The 18,806-nt window shown below is 35.0% G+C and overlaps 1 protein-coding gene and 1 non-coding gene across 2 annotated transcripts in view; one reads left to right on the plus strand and one right to left on the minus strand.

Annotated features, from left to right (window-relative positions):
- Ptpn12 (protein tyrosine phosphatase non-receptor type 12) overlaps nucleotides 1-18,806 on the minus strand; it is a 60,997-nt gene that overhangs the window by 14,735 nt on the left and 27,456 nt on the right. Inside the window, exons 4-11 of the mRNA XM_090332915.1 lie at nucleotides 17,130-17,225; nucleotides 16,435-16,473; nucleotides 14,962-15,033; nucleotides 12,568-12,627; nucleotides 9,237-9,379; nucleotides 5,234-5,300; nucleotides 3,917-3,994; nucleotides 3,723-3,821 (exon numbers count right to left, since the gene is read on the minus strand). Of these exons, the coding sequence (XP_090189041.1) occupies nucleotides 3,723-3,821; nucleotides 3,917-3,994; nucleotides 5,234-5,300; nucleotides 9,237-9,379; nucleotides 12,568-12,627; nucleotides 14,962-15,033; nucleotides 16,435-16,473; nucleotides 17,130-17,225 (654 nt within the window). The remainder of the gene's footprint in view (nucleotides 1-3,722; nucleotides 3,822-3,916; nucleotides 3,995-5,233; nucleotides 5,301-9,236; nucleotides 9,380-12,567; nucleotides 12,628-14,961; nucleotides 15,034-16,434; nucleotides 16,474-17,129; nucleotides 17,226-18,806) is intronic.
- LOC150063232 (U6 spliceosomal RNA) lies at nucleotides 10,386-10,491 on the plus strand. Its single transcript, XR_016535709.1, has one exon. It is a non-coding gene; the product is annotated as a U6 spliceosomal RNA (small nuclear RNA).

An 18,806-nucleotide genomic window follows, 5' to 3' on the forward strand; every position in this document is an offset into this window, starting at 1 on the left:
AAGATCTCCTGAGAAAATAAATATGCATTATCCTAAGATCCAGTATTATTAATACTTGAAACATGTATTCTATATGAACAGAGGGGGGAAAAACTAATAAAACAGAATTTATATCTTTCATCTTTTTCAATAATTTTTGGATAAATGAGGTTTAAGCAATAAGTGGTTTTAAGTAATCACTTATTTAGTATTGGTTATTTCTTCTTTTCTTATATCTCATTCAATGAATTATGTCCTATTGTATTCCTTAGTCATACCTAACTGACTTATATACAAACAAGTATATAACACTAGTATAGACACTAGACTAGTAAAAAAAAGAATTGATTCATTCCATGGACTTTCCTAGCAGAGGATTATAATAGTTCAAAACTTAGGTACATAAGGTCGAATAGGATGAGACTAAATGAAATGAGCTCTAGGATGTGGAAACAAGATCTTTTATCTTGTGTGATTGTTGTTCTTAACGTAGTATGTTATTTCTCTTCTCTTTTTTTGCCCTTATGGTTAATTTCATATTGTTACTGTATCTGACTTTGTTATCTGGTATATTGTAAATACATTTATTTATTTGAAATAGGAAAGGGAAGGGGGGAACAAGATGATTTGGATGGATAAGGGGAGGGAAATGAGGACAAAAGCATGAGAAGAGGAATGTGTGAGAAGTAATGCATGCACTACCTGACTAATGTAACTATAACCCCTCTATATATGATCCTCACACACACAAAAAAAAACAAGAAAATGCAGATGAGTAATGTAGTATTTAACATACGTAATATTTTGGAGATTATAGATAGTGAAAGCTTAAAAAATATGCAACAATTTTCTATACATTTAAAAATGTGGAGGTTAATAATGGTTATTTTTCACTGAAATATATCAAAGAAAACAAATACCTTCATTTTGTAATTCATCTTGAATTTATGAAATAAATTAAAGCTGCCTTGCTTTTTGAATATCAATGTCTTATTTTATTTAGAAAAGCTTAGAAAGAATAAACATTCAACTTCACGCAATACTCTATTTGGCTAGACTAAAACAGGTTAAACAGAATTTAATTAAACTAAATGGAAAAATAAGAGTAATCTGCAATACCTAAGTGGAGTGATTCTTACATTAAAAAATGAAAAAGAAAGCTCACATAAAAAAATTCTTAATACTTGAAACTGTCACTTGGTTAATACAAGAAATATACAGAATTGCTAAAACTCATGGATCAGCATTAAGGTTACCTTAACAAATTGAAATCAGCATTTGGTAACAAATCACTCAGGTGGAAAATCAACAAGTAAAATTATATGTTTTGGAAAACTTGCAAAACCATCCAACAAGAAAAAGGAAAAACCAATAGTTTTAAGTGTTTGCAGCTCATTTTCTCAACTTATCACCTATTAAATAATGAAGATATAAAGAAGTTTTCCCTCCAAAAATACTGTAGTTGGGCTGGGAGTTTGGCCTAGTGGTAGAGTGCTTGCCTAGCAGGCATGCAGACCCGGGTTCGATTCCTTGGTACCATATACATAGAAAAAAAGCCGGAAGTGGCACTGAGGCTCAAGTGGTAGAATTCTATCCTTGAGAAAGTCCAAGGACAGCTCAAGCCCAGGACTGGGAAAAAAAACAAAAACAAAAAACCCAGTGTAGTTAAGCACAAAATAGTAAATGGCACGGTGGCTCAAAGTGATTAACAGTGCCCAAGCCCAGAATTCAAACCCATGACTGAAGGGAGAAAAAAAAAAGTTGTACTAAGCACAAAATATTGTATTCAAAAAGAGAAATGAAGGGGCCGGGAGTTTGGCCTAGTGGTTAAAGTGCTTGCCTAGCATGCATGAAGACCCAGGTTCGATTCCTCGGTACCACATACATAGAAAAAAGCCAGAAGTGGTGCTGAGGCTCAAGTGGTAGAGCTCTAGCCTTGAGAAAGTCCAAGGACAGTGTTCAGGCCCTGAGCTCAAGCCCAGGACTGGCAAAAAAAAAAAAAAAAGAGAAATGAAGGCCGGGAATTTGGCCTAATGGTAAAGTACTAGCCTAGCATGCACAAAGACCTGGGTTCAATTCCTTGGTACCACATATACAGAAAAAAGCTGGAAGTGGTGCTGAGGCTCAAGTGGTAGAGCTCTAGCCTTGAGAAAGTCCAAGGACAGTGCTCAGGTTCTTAGCTCAAGGCCCAGGACTGGCAAAAAAACAAAAACAAAAAAACAAAACAAAAAACAAAAGAAATGAGAGGCCAGGTGCTAAAATGTCAGAGAACAACATGCTCAAGAATTCTGCTTAGGTGGCCAGGAGTTTGGTCTAGTGGTTAAAGTGCTTGGCTAGCATGCATGAAGACCCGGGTTCGATTCTCGGTACCACATACATAGAAAAAAGCCGGAAGTGGCGCTGAGGCTCAAGTGGTAGAGCTCTAGCCTTGAGAAAATCCAAGGACAGTGCTCAGGCCCTGAGCTCAAGCCCTGAACTGGCAAAAAAAAAAAAAAAAAAAAAAAAAAAAGAATTCTGCTTGATAAAGTATGTAGAAGTATATAGTATGCACTAGGTTTGACGGTGCACACCTATAACTGCAGAATTCAGGAGGCTGAGGATCAAAGTTTCATGTCAGCGGGACCTACATAATGAGACCCTGTTTACAGCATACACAAAAGAACAATTGCAAGAACAAGACAAAATTAAAATAGAAGTGGCACTGTGGCTCAAGAGGGAGGGTGATAGTAGCCTTGAACTGAAGAGCTCAGAGACAGTGTCCAGGCCCACAACTGACTAAATAAATAAGAAAATAAAATAGAATTGAACAGGAGAGAGAAGTGAGCTAACAAAATCTAGGTTATAGCCAGGTGAAGGTGGTTTATGCCTGTAATTCTAGCTACTGTGAGGACTGCAGTTTCAAGCCAGCCCAGGAAGGAAAGTCTGTGAAACTCTTATTTTCAAATAATCATCAGAAAACCAGAAATGGCATTGTGGCTCCAAGTGGTAGAGCACCAGCCTTGAGCTGAGGAGCTCAGGGACAGTACCTAGGCCCAGAGTTCAAACCCCACAACTGACCCAAACCAAAAAAGAAAAAACAAGAAAGAAATGAGAATTAATTAAGAAAACTGAGATGGAGATGAGAACACAAAGAGAATTTAGAATTCTTGTTGGGTCAAGAATAAGAATATTCAGGGGCCAGGAGTTTGGCCTAGTGGTAGAGGGCCTGCCAAGCATGCATGAAGACCTGGGATTGATTCTTCGGTACCACATACATAGAAAAAAGCTGGAACCGGTGCTGAGGCTCAAGTGGTAGAGCTCTGGCCTTGAGAAAGTCCAAGGACAGTGCTCAGGCCCTGAGCCTAAGCCCAGGATTGGCAAAAAAAAAAAAAAAGAAAAAAAGAAAAAAAAAGAATAAGAATATTCAATAAGAATATTAGGGCTAGCCAGGTACTGGTAGCTCCTGCCTGTAATCCTAGCTACTCAGGAGGCTAAGATCTGAGGACTCCAGTTCAAAGTTAGCTTGGGAACTAAAGTTCATGAGACAGAGCACATTCAGCCTTCAGCTGAAGAACTTAGTGACAACAACCCAGGCCCAGAGTTCAAGCCTCACAACCGAGCCAAAAAAAAATCTAGGTTATATAAAAATAGTAACTATTATGAGTATTAGTAACTTGGATAAAACACATGACAACAATTTCAATATTAAATATTACAGTTTGGTAAAAAGCAGAAGTTTGCTAAAGCAGGCCAAGAATACTTACTACTCCATCAGCAATTTTCTGGGTTCCATGAATTTCATATAGTTGTAACTGTTTTTCAAATAGTTGGGCGATGGCTCGATGAACAAGCTCATACTGCTCCTATTTAGGAGATAAGTGTTAAACAAGGGAAAAGACTTAAAATGAGCAAGAGGACATTAAAAAAATAGTTTATAAAGTGAAGCCAACAAGTATACCTTTGTTTGTACTGCAGAATGCCTTTGTGTTCTCATTTCTTGTATTAAATTAAATACATTAAATTCCTCTGGTATTTTCTAAAATAAAAAATTTAATATACATATATACCTTTAGACAATTGCAAACAGTAAAATACTCATCAACTTCTCATACACCCTTAGGATACATGCTGGACAACAGGAAATATTTACTGAGATCCTATATATGGAACTGTAGATACAAAGCTCTCCCAGACCCTTAACGGTCAAGATGCAGCGATGGATGAGTGAACAAATAAAAATCTAGCCAAAGCATGGTAACAGAATAATGGAGACAGAGACTGTGACAAATCTTAGTGGGTACAGATAGTTATTAAAAGAGGTTAAGTCATTAAAGTAAAGGAAATATATGCAAGCATGGCAGATTTAATCTGTAATTCTTTGGAGAACTGAGTTTGGGAAAAAGCCAAGGACTAAAGACAGAGCTCTAAAAGAAGATGAGGCTACTTGTGATCTAAACTGTAGACACAACGAAAGACGCAGGTTCAATTCCTCAGTACCACATACATAGAAAAAAGCTGGAAGTGCTGTTGTGGCTCAAGTGGTAGAGCGCTAGCCTTGAGAAAACCCAAGCACAATGCTCAGGCCCTAAGCCCAAGCTCAGGATTGGGGAAAAAAAAAAAACAAAAAAACTAGCCCTGAGGTCAATCCTCAGTATTGCCAAAAATAAACATGAGTTCTCTTTCCATTGCTATATTAAAATAATATAAATTTAAATTTTTCACTTAAAATTTCCATTTGAGTATTAAAAATCAGATTTGAGAAATATAAAGAAAATATTTAATTTCAGAGGGCTTCTAAGGAACAAATATTCATTAACAAAGATAAAAAATTAGGGAATAATGATATAGACATAGGAAAAAAGAGGAAGACAAAAGCAAAGGAGCTACAAATATTGACCCTACTATGTATATGGACACAGTGTATATGACACACATGGATAGATTCATACAAACTATAAATATTTACTGAAATTTTTCACAAATTTAAGAGGCAATACAAATTCTATCTGGAAAGGTAGATGTTCAGGACTCTTTCTTTAATATAGGAATTCATTCACCAAGACAATTCTCTTTTTTTTAAACTCAAGGCAATATACAATATTTATATTTTTCATTACTTTTATTTATTACCATTACTTAAAAATTTCATTATCTTTTATTTTTTACATGAAGATACTGAAAACATATATAACAAGATGTATACTACTAATTTCAAATAATACCAAAATGGAAAAATCAATTAATAAACTACATATGCTACACATAAAATTCTTACCCCAGCTTTTAGTAAATTCCACGTATAATCTATTGCACAAATGGCCCCTGTTCTTCCACAGCCTGCACTAAGGATAGAAAGTTTGAGGAAAAACATATTGGTTTTTGTAACAAAAGAACTATGAAGTAAACATGGATGGGCATAACATTCAAAAGCACAAATTAAAAAATTAGAAAAAATTCTACTTACTTAAGTAAACAAACTAAAATTTAAAATGTGTCCACATCACCACTCTCACTGTTAACATTTCTTTCTTTCTCTTTTCTCCCTAGTTGTGGGACTTGAACTCTGGGCCTGGGTGTTGTCTCTGAGCTCTTCAGCTCAAGACTACCACCCTACCACATAAGCCACGCCACTTTCAGTTTTCTGGTGGTTAGCTGGAAATAAGAGTCTCACAGACTTTAGTGTCAGGGTTGGCTTTCAACCGCAATCCTCAAATCTCAGCCTCCAGTGTAGTTAGGACAGGAATGAGCCATTCCACTCAGCTTTCATTGTTAACAATTCTATCTTTTAAAATTTGATTTAAGGGGCCAGGAGTTTGGCTTGGTGGTAGATTGCATGTCTAGCATGCACGAAGACTGGGGTTCAATTCCTTATTACCGCATATACAGAACATCTGGAATTGGTGCTGTGGCTCAAGTTGTAGCACGCTAGCCTTGAGGAAAGCCTAAGGACATTGCTCAGGCCCCAGGACTAGCAAAACAAAACAAAACAATACAATTTGACTTAAGAAACTTCTAAGGGGGCCGGGAATTCTGGCCTAGTGGTAGAGTGCTTACGTAACATTCACGAAGACCTAGATTTGATTCCTAGGTACCATCTACATAAAAAAAAGCCAGAAGTGGTGCTGTGGCTCAAGTGGCAGAGCTCTAGCCTTGAGAAAGTCCAAGGACAGTGCTGAGGCCCTGAGCCTAAGCCCAGGACTGGCAAAAAAAAAAAAAAAAAAAGAAACTTATAAGGACAAGAGAATCCACAACACATGTAAGCCTTTGCTTTGGAAGTCTAATTCTACCTCAGAAATTCCTGTCTAGCTAACAATATTCAACAGAAATAAAATATCTTAAAAATGGCTCTTCTGTTTTGAATAAAAAGAAATGTAATCAGACAAAGAGTGTCACAGCCTAGAAATTGATTTGAAGACCAACAATGATTTCATAAGAGTTAAGAGAGCAAAATTAGATGACAAAGAACATTAAATTCAGAAAGAGGGCTGTGAATGTGGCTTAGTGGTAAAGTGCTTGCCTACCATGCAAGAAACCTTGGGTTCAGCCTTAATACCACACAAACAGAAAAGAATGGAAGTGGCACTGTGGCTCAAGTGGTACGTGCTAACCTTGAACAAAAGAAGCTTAGGGACAGCAAGCACCCAGGCTGAATTCAAGCTCCAAGACTGGCAAAAACAAAAGAGAACAAAACACACACACATACACACATAAACCTGAGAAAGATAGTGTAGATCACTCATTTTCAAACTATTTAAAGACTAATACTTCAATTCCTAAAGAACTACTAACGGGATGTAGAGAAGGCTTTGTTGTTGCTTTTTAAAAAGTTACATTAATGCATTATATGGGGGAAACATAAAAAAAATTTTTTGGTTGGTCATGGGGCTTGAACTCAGGGCCTGGGTATTGTCTTTCTAAACTCTTTGGATTAAGGCTAGCAACTCTACCATTATGGGCCACAGTTCCACTTCCCATCAACTGAAGATTAAGTGTCTAATGGGGACTTATCTGTCCCAGCTAAATGAATCATAAGCCTTGGATCTGAGCCTCCTAAGTAGCTAGGACTATGGGCATAAGCCACCAGTGTCCATTGGAAACATTCTTTAAACACACACTTTTACCACTTGAGCCACAGTATCACTAGTTTTTTCTGCTTATGTGGTACCCAGAAATTGAATCCAGGGCTTCAAACACAGTAGGCAAGCACTTTACCACTAGACCACACTTTTAGCTCTCCAATTTTTTTAAAAAAACAGAAAATGTTTCTATTAAAATAGACTTAGGAACTACATTCACTGGAAAACATTAATAGATCAGGAAATAATTTCAAATAGTTTATGAAAAAGTCAAATCAAAATAGTTCTATCTTTTAATTCTGTAATGGTTTTCCTTTTAAACCAGAGAACTACTTAATTAATTGGTCATTAAACAGGTCAAACAATTGTACTAAATACACAACAAATTTTGTTCCTTAAACCACATTGTTAGTAGATCCTTACATTTTCATCTGTAAGTCACTTTCTTGGACTAAAGATAAAAAAGAGCTCTTTTATTATTATTAATAGGCACTGTAAATAGACCAATCTGTATTTAGGTTGGGTAGAGGTACATGCCTGTAATCCCAGTGCCTAGAAGGCAAAAGGCCAAAAGGATCTTGAGTTTAAAGTCAACTGGGACTACACAGTGAGCACAACCTTGACACACAAACAGAAGAATGATGCTGAGGGTTGACAGCTCATACCTTAGAAGGGTAAGATCTGGAGGATTAAGATTCAAAGCCAACCCAGGCAGCAAAGTCTGAGATACTCTATCTTCAAAATAAACACCAAAAAGCTGGACTGGGCGTGTGACTCAAGAATTAAGAATGCCAGCTGAGTAAGCAAATTGAGCAAGGTCAATTTCTTGCATGCTGAAATGACTAAATTTTAAAAAGGTAACTGAACTGTAAACATAAACAAATGAAAATATTTCTACAAAATAATTTAAAGTTGACAAGTATAAACTGAAGACTGCTGGGATAATGTATAATGATACTTAACAAATTATTTACCTTAATATAAGAAGCTTCCTGCTAGTAATTTCGTAGGTATAAAAGATAACTCCATTGGAGTTTGGCCTAGTGGTAGAGTGCTTGTCTTACATACATAAGCCCTGGGTTTGATTCCTTGGTATCACATATACATGGTATTGTGGCTCAAGGTAGAGTGCTAGGCTCGAGAAAGCTCAAAGACTGCATCCAGGCCTGAGTTCAAGTCCCAGGACTGGCAAAAAAATAAATACAAAAATATAACTTCATAATCTAACAGGCATAAGTGCACACATGGATACTTTCATTTCTAAGCAATGGAAAACACTGAATTTTGTATTTTTTCTTTTTTTAACAGTTCTAGAACTTACATTTTATTTTACTCCATACTGCAACCATTCTGCAACAAGTATCTTAACATCAATGTCTCCTTATAAATTCTTTTTAAAATGCCTTAAAATTAATGACATTATTTGAGACTATCAATCTATGTATGTATTTATTGTAACAAAGTCTCCTGTCAATCATATTAGCTATGAAAATGCCATGTCATTTATCGGGGAAATTAATTTGAAAAATAATAATTTGTTTTTATTTTCTAAGCTTTAATCTCCTTTAGTACTCTGTTCACAAAATAATTTTTGGTTCTTAGGAACTCTATCTCCATGAAACTGCTTCTACCTGTTCTTAAAAAAATTAATAGAGGCCGGGAGTTTGGCCTAGTGGTAGAGTGCTTGCCTAGCATGCACGAAGACCCAGGTTCGATTCCTCAGTACCACATACTTAGAAAAAGCCGGAAGTGGTGCTGAGGCTCAAGTGGTAGAGCTCTAGCCTTGAGAAAAATCCAAGGACAGTGCTCAGGCCCCTGAGCTCAAGCCCAGGACTGGCAAAGAAAAAAAAAAAATTAATAGAGAATATCACTATACTGATTTTAAGAGTATATGTATCTATGAAGCCATATGCATTGATTGGAGTAAAGAATACATTTTTTTTGCAGCTTTCAACCAAGTAAACAGCATTTTCAAATATCTGATTCTATGTTTTAAATGTTCCACTTAAATAAATCTACTCATCAAATTAAATTATATCAACTTATAAATATTCAGTCTCAAACATACTATACTAAGGATAGGGAAGGTTCTGACCCACCATCACCATCATTATTATCATCATAGTAATAAATATAAATAAAGCCTTATTTATTATCAAACTTAAAGCTCTGTACTTATGCATTTGGAAAATTCTTTTGTACCTGCAATGAATACAAATAGGCACATCTTCATGCTCTTGGTATTTCCTCATTAAGCTTATCATGTCCAGAATAGAATCAAATGATGAAGGAACATCATGGTCTGGCCAATTCACATAATGAAATTGATAGAGCCTACGAGATTCCTTCAAAGAAAACAGAAGTTTAACAATTATAAAAGACATATTTGCAAACTTAGATATCACCTTATAGAATTGAATGCACTGGTGCTAATGGCTTCATATGAAATAATTTAATCTCCAAGAAGGCAGTGTTGAAACTCCATTTTATGCAAAAAGAAATTAAGAAAGGAAAATTAAATTAACTTTTAATGTTTTACAGAAAGAGACAGAAGTTCAACAATTATACTCCACACTTTTTTTACCAAATTACATGAATAATACATCATAGGCATTTATCTATAATTCATTTTAATTAGAAGACAAATAGTATTAAACTGAGAAAGAACTTATAGATCAGTGGTTCTTAAAATATAGCTTAGGTACCATCTGTAAGAATTTTAAGAGTAATGTTAAGAATATTTTTTTTTTTTTTGGCCAGTCCTGGGTCTTGATCTCAGGGCCTGTCCTTGGGCTTTTCCTCAATGGTAATGCTCTACCACTTGAGCCACAGCACCACTTCTGGCTTTTCTATATATGTGGTACCAAGGAATAGAACTTGGGACTTTGTGCATGCTAGGCAAGCACTCTACAACTAGACCAAACTCCCGGCCAGAGCTTTTTCCTTTTTTTAAAAAATATTTCATTTAACATTTTCTTTAACAGCTAGTAGAAAACATTCTTCTGTATTCATGTTTTCAAAAATTTGTCATTTGGATTTGGAGGTGTGACTCAAGTTGTACTATGCCTGTCAGGCATGGTTCTGAGCTCAAACCTCAATATTATACCCCCTTAAAATAAAAACGTTTAAAAAATGTTTCTATTTTGTTAATAAAACAGAAATCATACTCAGGACCCATTTCATTTTCTGTAATTGTGGTTTCTGAGAAAAGACCTTTACAGTGCTTTGCTGCTCATTACTCATTACCAAAATTCACTATAAGTGAAAAACTATAGTAAATACTAAAGCTGTAACTCACATGAATAACATTTCTTGAGGGGACTCAATAATTTTTAAGAATGCACGAGTCCTGTGCTCGCTTTGGCAGCACACATACTAAAATTGAGACAATATAGAGAAGATTAGCACAGCCTTTGCACAGGATGACACACAAATTTATGAAGTGTTTCATATTTTTAGGACTATATTCCTAAATTTTGGGGCGCTCAGATTATACTTAGTAGTTTAAATTTCTTTGTTTTATCTCATTAAAGTATAAAAACTTCAGGTCTCATATTTATTTTCATTTGCCCTACTACTAATTATTTATAAGATATCTTCTGTTGACTTTTTGTTTGAAAGTACATTAATTTTGATTTGCTCTACTGCTATTTCTTTTATTAATATATCTTTTCCGTGTCTGTATAGCACTTAACTAGTCATTTGAAGACAGTCTCTCAATCTAATAAACAGAATGAACACGGAAAAAAAAAAGTCCTGATGCTATAAAAATCTTTAATCGTTATTATAAAGATAATATAGAGGGGGTTACAGTTACATAAATCAGGCAATAAATACATTTCTTTTGGACAAGATCGCTTTTTCCTTTATTCTGTCCCCACCCAGAAGTTGCATAGTTTGTTTTCAATATAGTGTCTTGTGAGTACCAGTGCTGCATTTGTTCATCCTTTATCTCTCCATTTTTGTGCCTCCCCCTACTAAGTGAACAGATAAGACAAAAAGGAAAAAAGAACAAGGAAAAAAACTAATTTCCAATTCCTGGTGTTTACTTTGATAATTATTTCATATCATCAGAGGCACATAGACATTGAGCCTTTGTGTTCCTTTCTTAAGAATATCCTCACTGTTAAGTGAATGCCTAGAATTCTATATAATTGATTATGTTCTAATGCATTTTACGTCTAGCTTGCTTCCAATATTACAAAAGCCTTATGAGAATGGTTATTCTAGGATGTTTTAAGAATAAAGCCTACAACGCAGGCAAAACCCATTCAATTTCTACTGCCATTCACTGAGCAGGTTAGCAATTTCTATTAAAATCTCTGTAAGTTTGATCATCCTTCACTTCTTCCCTTAGGAAAATACAACGAATAAATACTTTTTGGTACTCAAAAAACAAACAAACAAGCAAAAACAAAAACCCCTCTGTATGTTCATCTATATGAAGTACAGATGACAAAATCTACTACTATGAAGTTGAGGATTTATGTGTGTGATATGCCATAGAAATTCAGTAAGTATAACACCAAAGTAAAATAAATAATTTACAAAGCCATGATCAGGAGGGCATAAGTATCTTTATCTGTAAATAGGAAGGTAAGTATATTTAAAAACATGATCTTGTTGAATTTTACTTTATTTTGTGTAATGTTGAGGACTGAATCCAAAGCCTGAAGTATGCTAGATAGGCACTTTATTACTGAGCTACATCCCCATTTCCTTTATCATTTAGCTTTGATGATTTCATGTCTAAGAACTGCAAACTAATGCTGGATATGGTAGTTTCATGCCTATAATCCAAAGTACTGGAGGGGAATGAAGTTCTAAGTGGGATTGTGTATGTGTATGGCATCTTCAGAAGGATTAAAACCCAGATGGGTCAGGGGAAAAAAGGTGATAGTCTATTTGAAAAATAACTAAATAAAAAATGATTCAGGGGGTGTGTGTGTGGGGCGGAGGGAAATGAGTACCAAGACATGTGAAAAGGTATCAATGTATGTGAATTAATGCACCTTCTATCTGGCAAATATCATGTAACCCTTTTACTAATTACAATAAAATAAAAAAAAATTAAAAAAAAATGATTCAAAACAAGGCTCAAGTGGTAGAGTAATCTACGCAGCAAGTGTGAAGCTCTGAATTAAAACCTTCTTATTGTCTTGGGAGGGCACAAACAAGTAAATAATAATCATGTAAATAATAGTATTATTTGCTTACTGTAGTTGAGGAAAATGACAAATACCAAGTTAAGAGTTAGGGAAAGTTGTTACAAGCTAAAAATTATATTACTTTGAAAAGAAAAAGGCTCAAGAAGCTAGGTAAAAATAGTATACTTGAGTTTCTTCATTAATTAATGTCAGGAAAAAATTAAGATGCTTTTATATAGTTTCTCTTTGAAAGCTGCAAGGTATGGTAGCCTGTGGCAGAAGGATTTTCTGTTTGTTGCTAGCCTTGGTAATACAGTGAGAACTTGTTTCAAAGGAAAAAAGCCTACTGAAAACTATTCTAGATTTTCCCTAATGAAACTACTTACATTTTGAAATTCAAGTAACAGTGTCCTAATGAAATAATCTGTTCTTGCTTGTTCATCTTCCTAAAAATAGAAACATCTGGGAATCAGTGAAAACAACGAAACAAAACACAGAAACGAAGTATTTTGGGTCCCTAACATAAAATTAATGTATAAAATTCTCGATATACCTAGTAAGTGTATTAGTAATACAAGTTGCAAAATATAATTCCATACATTTGGGTTTTGCATATGATGGTTCTGTATCAGTCACTGCAGGAAGATTAAGCAAGCTTTGTTTTGTGTATTTTTTAGATATACATTCAACGAAATGACTCAAAATAGATTAATGCTCCTTAAAAAAAAAATCACTACTGGCAGCTAAAAATTGCCAGGCAGTCCGTAAGACAAAATTTTTCTTATGATCCAACATAGAGAGTCAGTAGGAGGTTAACAGTCTGGGACTTGCTTGGCCAAGACAGGTTAGAGACACAAGACCTCCGCAGCAGGAGAAACTCAATGATATGACTGCACAGGTTGAGTCAGTGTTGACAGCCAATCTTAGGTACAAATATAAGGAATTCAGAAGTTTGAAGCACAAATTATTTAAGTTCTTTGTTCTTGCTATGGAACAAATCCAGAGCCATGCATATGGTAGGCAAGTGTTCTATTTCTTAGGTACATATATCCATATCCAACTGCCAAATTATGGAATTCTTGAATTCTCTAATGACAAAAATCACAGAAATCATATTTAACTACAGAAAACAAAACCAAAAGCAATTCTGAGAAAGTCAATTTTAAATGTCAATCAGAGTACGCCACAGAACGCCTAGGTTACTTGGTTAAACATATTCTGGGTGTTTCCAAATAGTATTTAAAATGATGAGTCTAAATAAAGCAGACTGTCCTCTATAGCAGAGAAGGGCATCATCAAATCAGATAGTTTAAATGAAACAAAATGACCAGTATTCCCTAAAGCGAGACTACCTGCATTTGCAACTTCAGTTCTTCTTGGTGCTACAAATGAGTGTTTTCAGACTACAATTTAACATTACCCCCCCAGTTCTAGGGCTCCAGGATGCTGGCCTTTGGACCATACCAGAAGCATCGAGTCTTCTAGATTCCTCTATCTTAAAGATTTTAGATTTGTCACCTAATTTCATAAAGTAAATCCTTTAACAATCTCTCTCCATAAACAACCCCCATCAACCTACTATATTAATTTTCTTTTTTCATTTTTGTCGGTCCTGGGTATTGGCTCTGAGATCTTTAGCTCAAGGCTATCACCCTAACCCTTAAGCCACAGTGTCATTTCCAGTTTTCTGGTGGCTAAACGGAGATAAGTCTCATGGACTTTAGTGCCCAGGCTGGCTTTGAACCATAATCCTCAGATCTCAGCCTCCTAAGTAGCTAGGATTACAGGCATGAGCCACCATGTCTGGCACTAGTTTTCATATTTGCTGTACTAAGTTCTTTTAAGTTGAGCTAATAAGTGATTAAGAAATATTACATGTTACCTAAAACAAAACTTCTGGTTTTAGGCTCACATTTTTTTTCTTTTCTGCCTATTTTTCTTAATCTTTCCTTGTATTTAATTTTCTCATATTTCTGCTGTTCAATTTGAACTAGAAATTTCCACAGATTACTAAATAGCAAAGTAATTAAGTTTTGTACCAAACTATTTGCCAAGAGCATCATTTTTTATTTACAAGATGACAGTTCTCAAGCTTATGTTTATACATATGATAGTAACATTCTTTTTTTTTTTTTTTTTTGCCAGTCCTGGGCTTGAGCTCAGGGCCTGAGCACTGTCCTTGGACTTTCTCAAGGCTAGAGCTCTACCACTTGAGCCTCAGCACCACTTCCAGCTTTTTTCTATGTATGTGGTACCGAGGAATGGAACCCGGGTCTTCGTGCATGCTAGGCAAGCACTCTACCACTAGGCCAAACTCCCGGTCCCGATTGTAACATTCTTTAGAGGTATTACCCATAATTATGTTAGGAAACAGATCTGAGAGGTTTATTTGATTCAGTCTACATCAGTTATGAAGGAAGGGCCTTTATCATTTATCTGATATGAATATTTTCAACTAATTTCCAAACTGATCATTCAAAGCAGTTACTCTATTCAATCTTAAATACATACAAAATTACTGTCAACAAATATACAAAATTAACATAAGCTAACACAAAAGTAACATAAATTACAAGGAAATTATACAATGACAAAAGGTCATTCCAAAACTTGTAAAGTCATAGAAAAACAAACATTATTACTAATTGCTAGAACTACATGTAGATTTACATGGAGTATCTGGCATATGTCAACCCAGGTTCCTATTATAGTACAATTTAAATTTTCATCACTCTAGTATGCAAATTGTCTGACTAATGTATATAAAAATAGGTACTTACACAAGAAATTTTAAATGGTGCAAATGTTATAGGGTCTTCTCCATACAAAGGCCAATAGCGTTCACATTTTTTCTGTGGGAAAAAAAGGAAGTAATCTATATGATATAGGGTTTTGTTTTAAGCTTTTACAAATATTTTGTGTCCTAGGATTTTAGCTTGCAACTTTTTCCTCCTCAAAACAGAAAAATGGACATGAACAGGCAAGAGGCTGGGATGCTTGATTTTACCTTTTCTTAAAGGAAAAATTATATGTGTATCCAAGATTATTCATAAAGAGTTAAATGTCTGTGCCGAGCACTGGTAGCTGGTGTTTGAATCCTAGCTACTCAGGAGGCTAAGATCTGAGAATCTCGGTTCAAAGCCAGCCAGGGCATGAAAGTTTGTGAGACTCTTATCTCCAATTAACCACCAGAAAACTGGAAGTGGCACTGTAGTTCAAGTGGTAAAGCACTAGCCCTGAGCTGAAGAGCTCGAGTACAATGCCCAGGGCACATTCAAGCCCCAGTATAAAAAAAATTAAAAAAAAAAAAAAAAAGACATTTATATTTTTTGAAATACATGGCAAACTATTACTATTTATAGTAATACCAGAACTTCTTGTTCCTGACTAGTTCTAAATCCTTAGTTCCCGAAACAGCAATTTTCTATTAACTAGAGTGAATAATTTTTTTTTTTTTTTGCCAGTCGTGGGCTTGAACTCAGGGCCTGAGCACTGTCTTTGGACTTTCTCAAGGTTAGAGCTCTATCACTTGAGCCTCAGCACCATTTCGGGCTTTTTTTTCTATGTATGTGGTACCGAGGAATCGAACCTGGGTCTTCGTGCATGCTAGGCAAGCACTCTACCACTAGGCCAAACTCCCGGCCCAATAGTGAAAAATTTTTAAGCTGATATTTATGCTTCTAAGACAACAAAGTAGAACTATCTGATGTGTCAATTTAAGAGTAAATACTAGGACCTCAGTGCCTAGTGGTAGAGTGCTCACCTAGCATGCATGAAGCCCTGGGTTCAATTCCTCAGTACCACTTACATACAAAAGTCAGAATTGGTGCTATGGCTCAAGTGGTAGAGCACTGGCCTTGAGCAAAAAGGGTCCAAAGACAGTGCTCAGGCTGTGTTCAAACCCCAGGACTGGCAAAAAAAAAAAATCTCAAATCCAAAAACCTGAAAAGTGAAATGTTCCAAGCTTAGTGAGCATCATATTGGTGAAAAAAGGTTTCAGTTTGGAGAATTACAAATTTTAGACTAAGGAGGCTAACTTGGTGCATTGTATCTATAACGTCAAAATCTGAAACAATTCTGGTTCCAAGTATTTCAAATAAATTTAATTTTTTGCCAGTGCTAAACATCAAAACAAAAACATATGACATGAGCAACCATGCCTGGCCTCACTAAAAGATTTCTAAAGAAGTTTTCTTTATAGTTCACAATACAACAAAAACATAGAAATATAAAATGTCAATAGGTATACTTACTCTTCCCATTTCAAATTCTCGACAGGCCATTACAATGATCTAAAAAGGGAGATGTATGAAATAAATAACATGTTACACACAATTTTACTTTCTAAATAAAATGCTAACTTCTATAATTACTGTTTAGGATAAAGCACACTTGGCCATTATATAAGAACACTTTTAGTATTAAAAGTGACTTAAAAGAAACTATCAAAATGGTATCTTCAAAATAAAACTCCCTTTATACTACAACCAATTAATCAAATTTAATAAAATTAAAGGCTGAAGCTGTCAATGATTCATGCTTACAGTTAAAGCTACTCAGTTTCTCTCACACTTTATGTAACAATTTATAGTTATATGCTTACATGTTTTCTAAGAAAGACTCAAAAAGGACTAGAACAGACTAGTTCATGACTATACTGTCAAAGCATTGTATTCATCTATGAAAGCAATAATTGTTTTTTGCCTTTTTCAAGTTATTATGGTGGTTGTTTCAGTAAGTTACTGAACAATGACAAGATTTAAACTATTACCATACTCTTAAAATATGAAGACTAATTTCTGACAATATGAAATACATTCTGGAAATCAGTTCTTTTCCTCTAAATGTTAATTAAAATCAAATATCATTGTGACTAAAAAAAATTCTCTCATTGTTTAGCTAGAAAACAAGCTATGTCAAAATGAATTATAAAACATAAATTACTTACTACAACATTGTATTCCCATATCATCCTCCAGAAATCTATCACGGTATTCGCTAAAGGTCCTTGGGTTGCCACATATGCTTTTGGCCCATAGACACCCTAAAATGATTTGTAATTTCACATTTATTATGCTTATCAAATAAGGTTTCAAAATTTATTAGTAGTTATGTTTTCAGTAAAAGATTTCTTCTCCTCCCTCTGTTGGTCATGGGGTTTGAACTCTTGGTCCTGAGCACTGTCCCTGAGCTCTTTAGCTCAAGGCTATGCCTTTCCCCTTGAGCCACAGTCCCACTTCTGGTGTTCTGGTGGTTAGAGATAAAGAGTCTCATGGATTTTTTAGTGCCCATGCTGGTTTTGAACTGTGATCCTCAGATCTCAGCCTCCTGAGTAACTAGGATTACAGGCATGAGGCACCACGCCCGGCTTCACTAAAATATGACAAAACATCCCCAATTAATTTCAGCTTTCTAGTAACCACTGCTACTTATTAGGCTATAAAGTAATTGATAATTAAAAACCATTCCATGCGTACTAAAAATTGTTTACCTTAGAATTAAAAACTAAAGCCTTAATCCTTAACAAACAAAGCTATCTGTAACAGTAATAAAAAACATGATTCAATTGTAAAATCAGCACTAAAACCATTTTAGCTAGTTTCTTCCATGGCCATCTCAATTAATTTAACTTAAAAGTTCTTTAGCAAGGCGCCAGTGGCTCAAATTTGTAATCATAGTTACTCCAGAGGCTGAGATCTGGAGATTACAGTTCAAAGCCATTTCAGGCAGAAAAGTCCCTGTGAGATTTTAATCTCCAATTAATCACTTAAAAACTAGAAGTAGAGCTGTGGCTCAAAGTGGTGGAGTGCCAGCTTAAGCAAAAGGATGCCCAGGATGAGTTCAAGTACCACACCCACACCCAGAGTTCATTTAATACACACAGACCTGAAATAATAAACTGAAAACTAGATCAAATAGGATAAATGACTAAAACAATAAACTTAGCACATAAGTGAATCATACAAGTCAAATGTCCTAAAGTACAAGTAAAACTAGAATTTCTAATACATGATCATACAAACAAAAAAATCTGAGCACAAATAAATCACCCACTTACTAGTTTAATTATTAACTATTATATTTAGGTTTTACTGTGATCATAGTTAAAATATTATTTCAAACCATGACTGTCCAATGTTGACATAGGCAGTAAAATTATACTGCATATATTCTTACTATTTTTGTTGACAAAATAATGTATTAAATAGAGAAAATACCATATGTAAAGCAACTAAAAGTATTAGTTGTGTAACTAGAAATGCTAAAAATAACTTATTAAAAAGCCTTTTAAGTTATAGTAAAATAGGCCTTATATTTAACCTCAGTCAAATAGTTTTCATCTCTACTGATAATTATTTTAAAAACTTAACTATTTAATGAGCAGAAGACTGAAGCAGGAGAATCAGAAGCTCTAAGCCAGACTGAACTAAAAATCATGACTACTTTTCATCAAAGAAACCAAAGCTGAAGGAAAAAAAAAAGACTGCTGCCGGATGCCAGTGGCTCACAAGCTACTCAGGAGGAAATGAGATCTGAGGATCACAGTTCTAAATCAGGTTGATCATAAAATTCTGTGAGATTCTTATCTCCAATTAACCACCAAAAAGCTGGAAACAGAGCTATG

The sequence above is a fragment of the Megascapheus bottae genome, chromosome 5 (assembly GCF_031878675.1).
Source record: "Megascapheus bottae isolate mThoBot1 chromosome 5, mThoBot2.hap1, whole genome shotgun sequence".
NCBI lineage: Eukaryota > Metazoa > Chordata > Mammalia > Rodentia > Geomyidae > Megascapheus > Megascapheus bottae.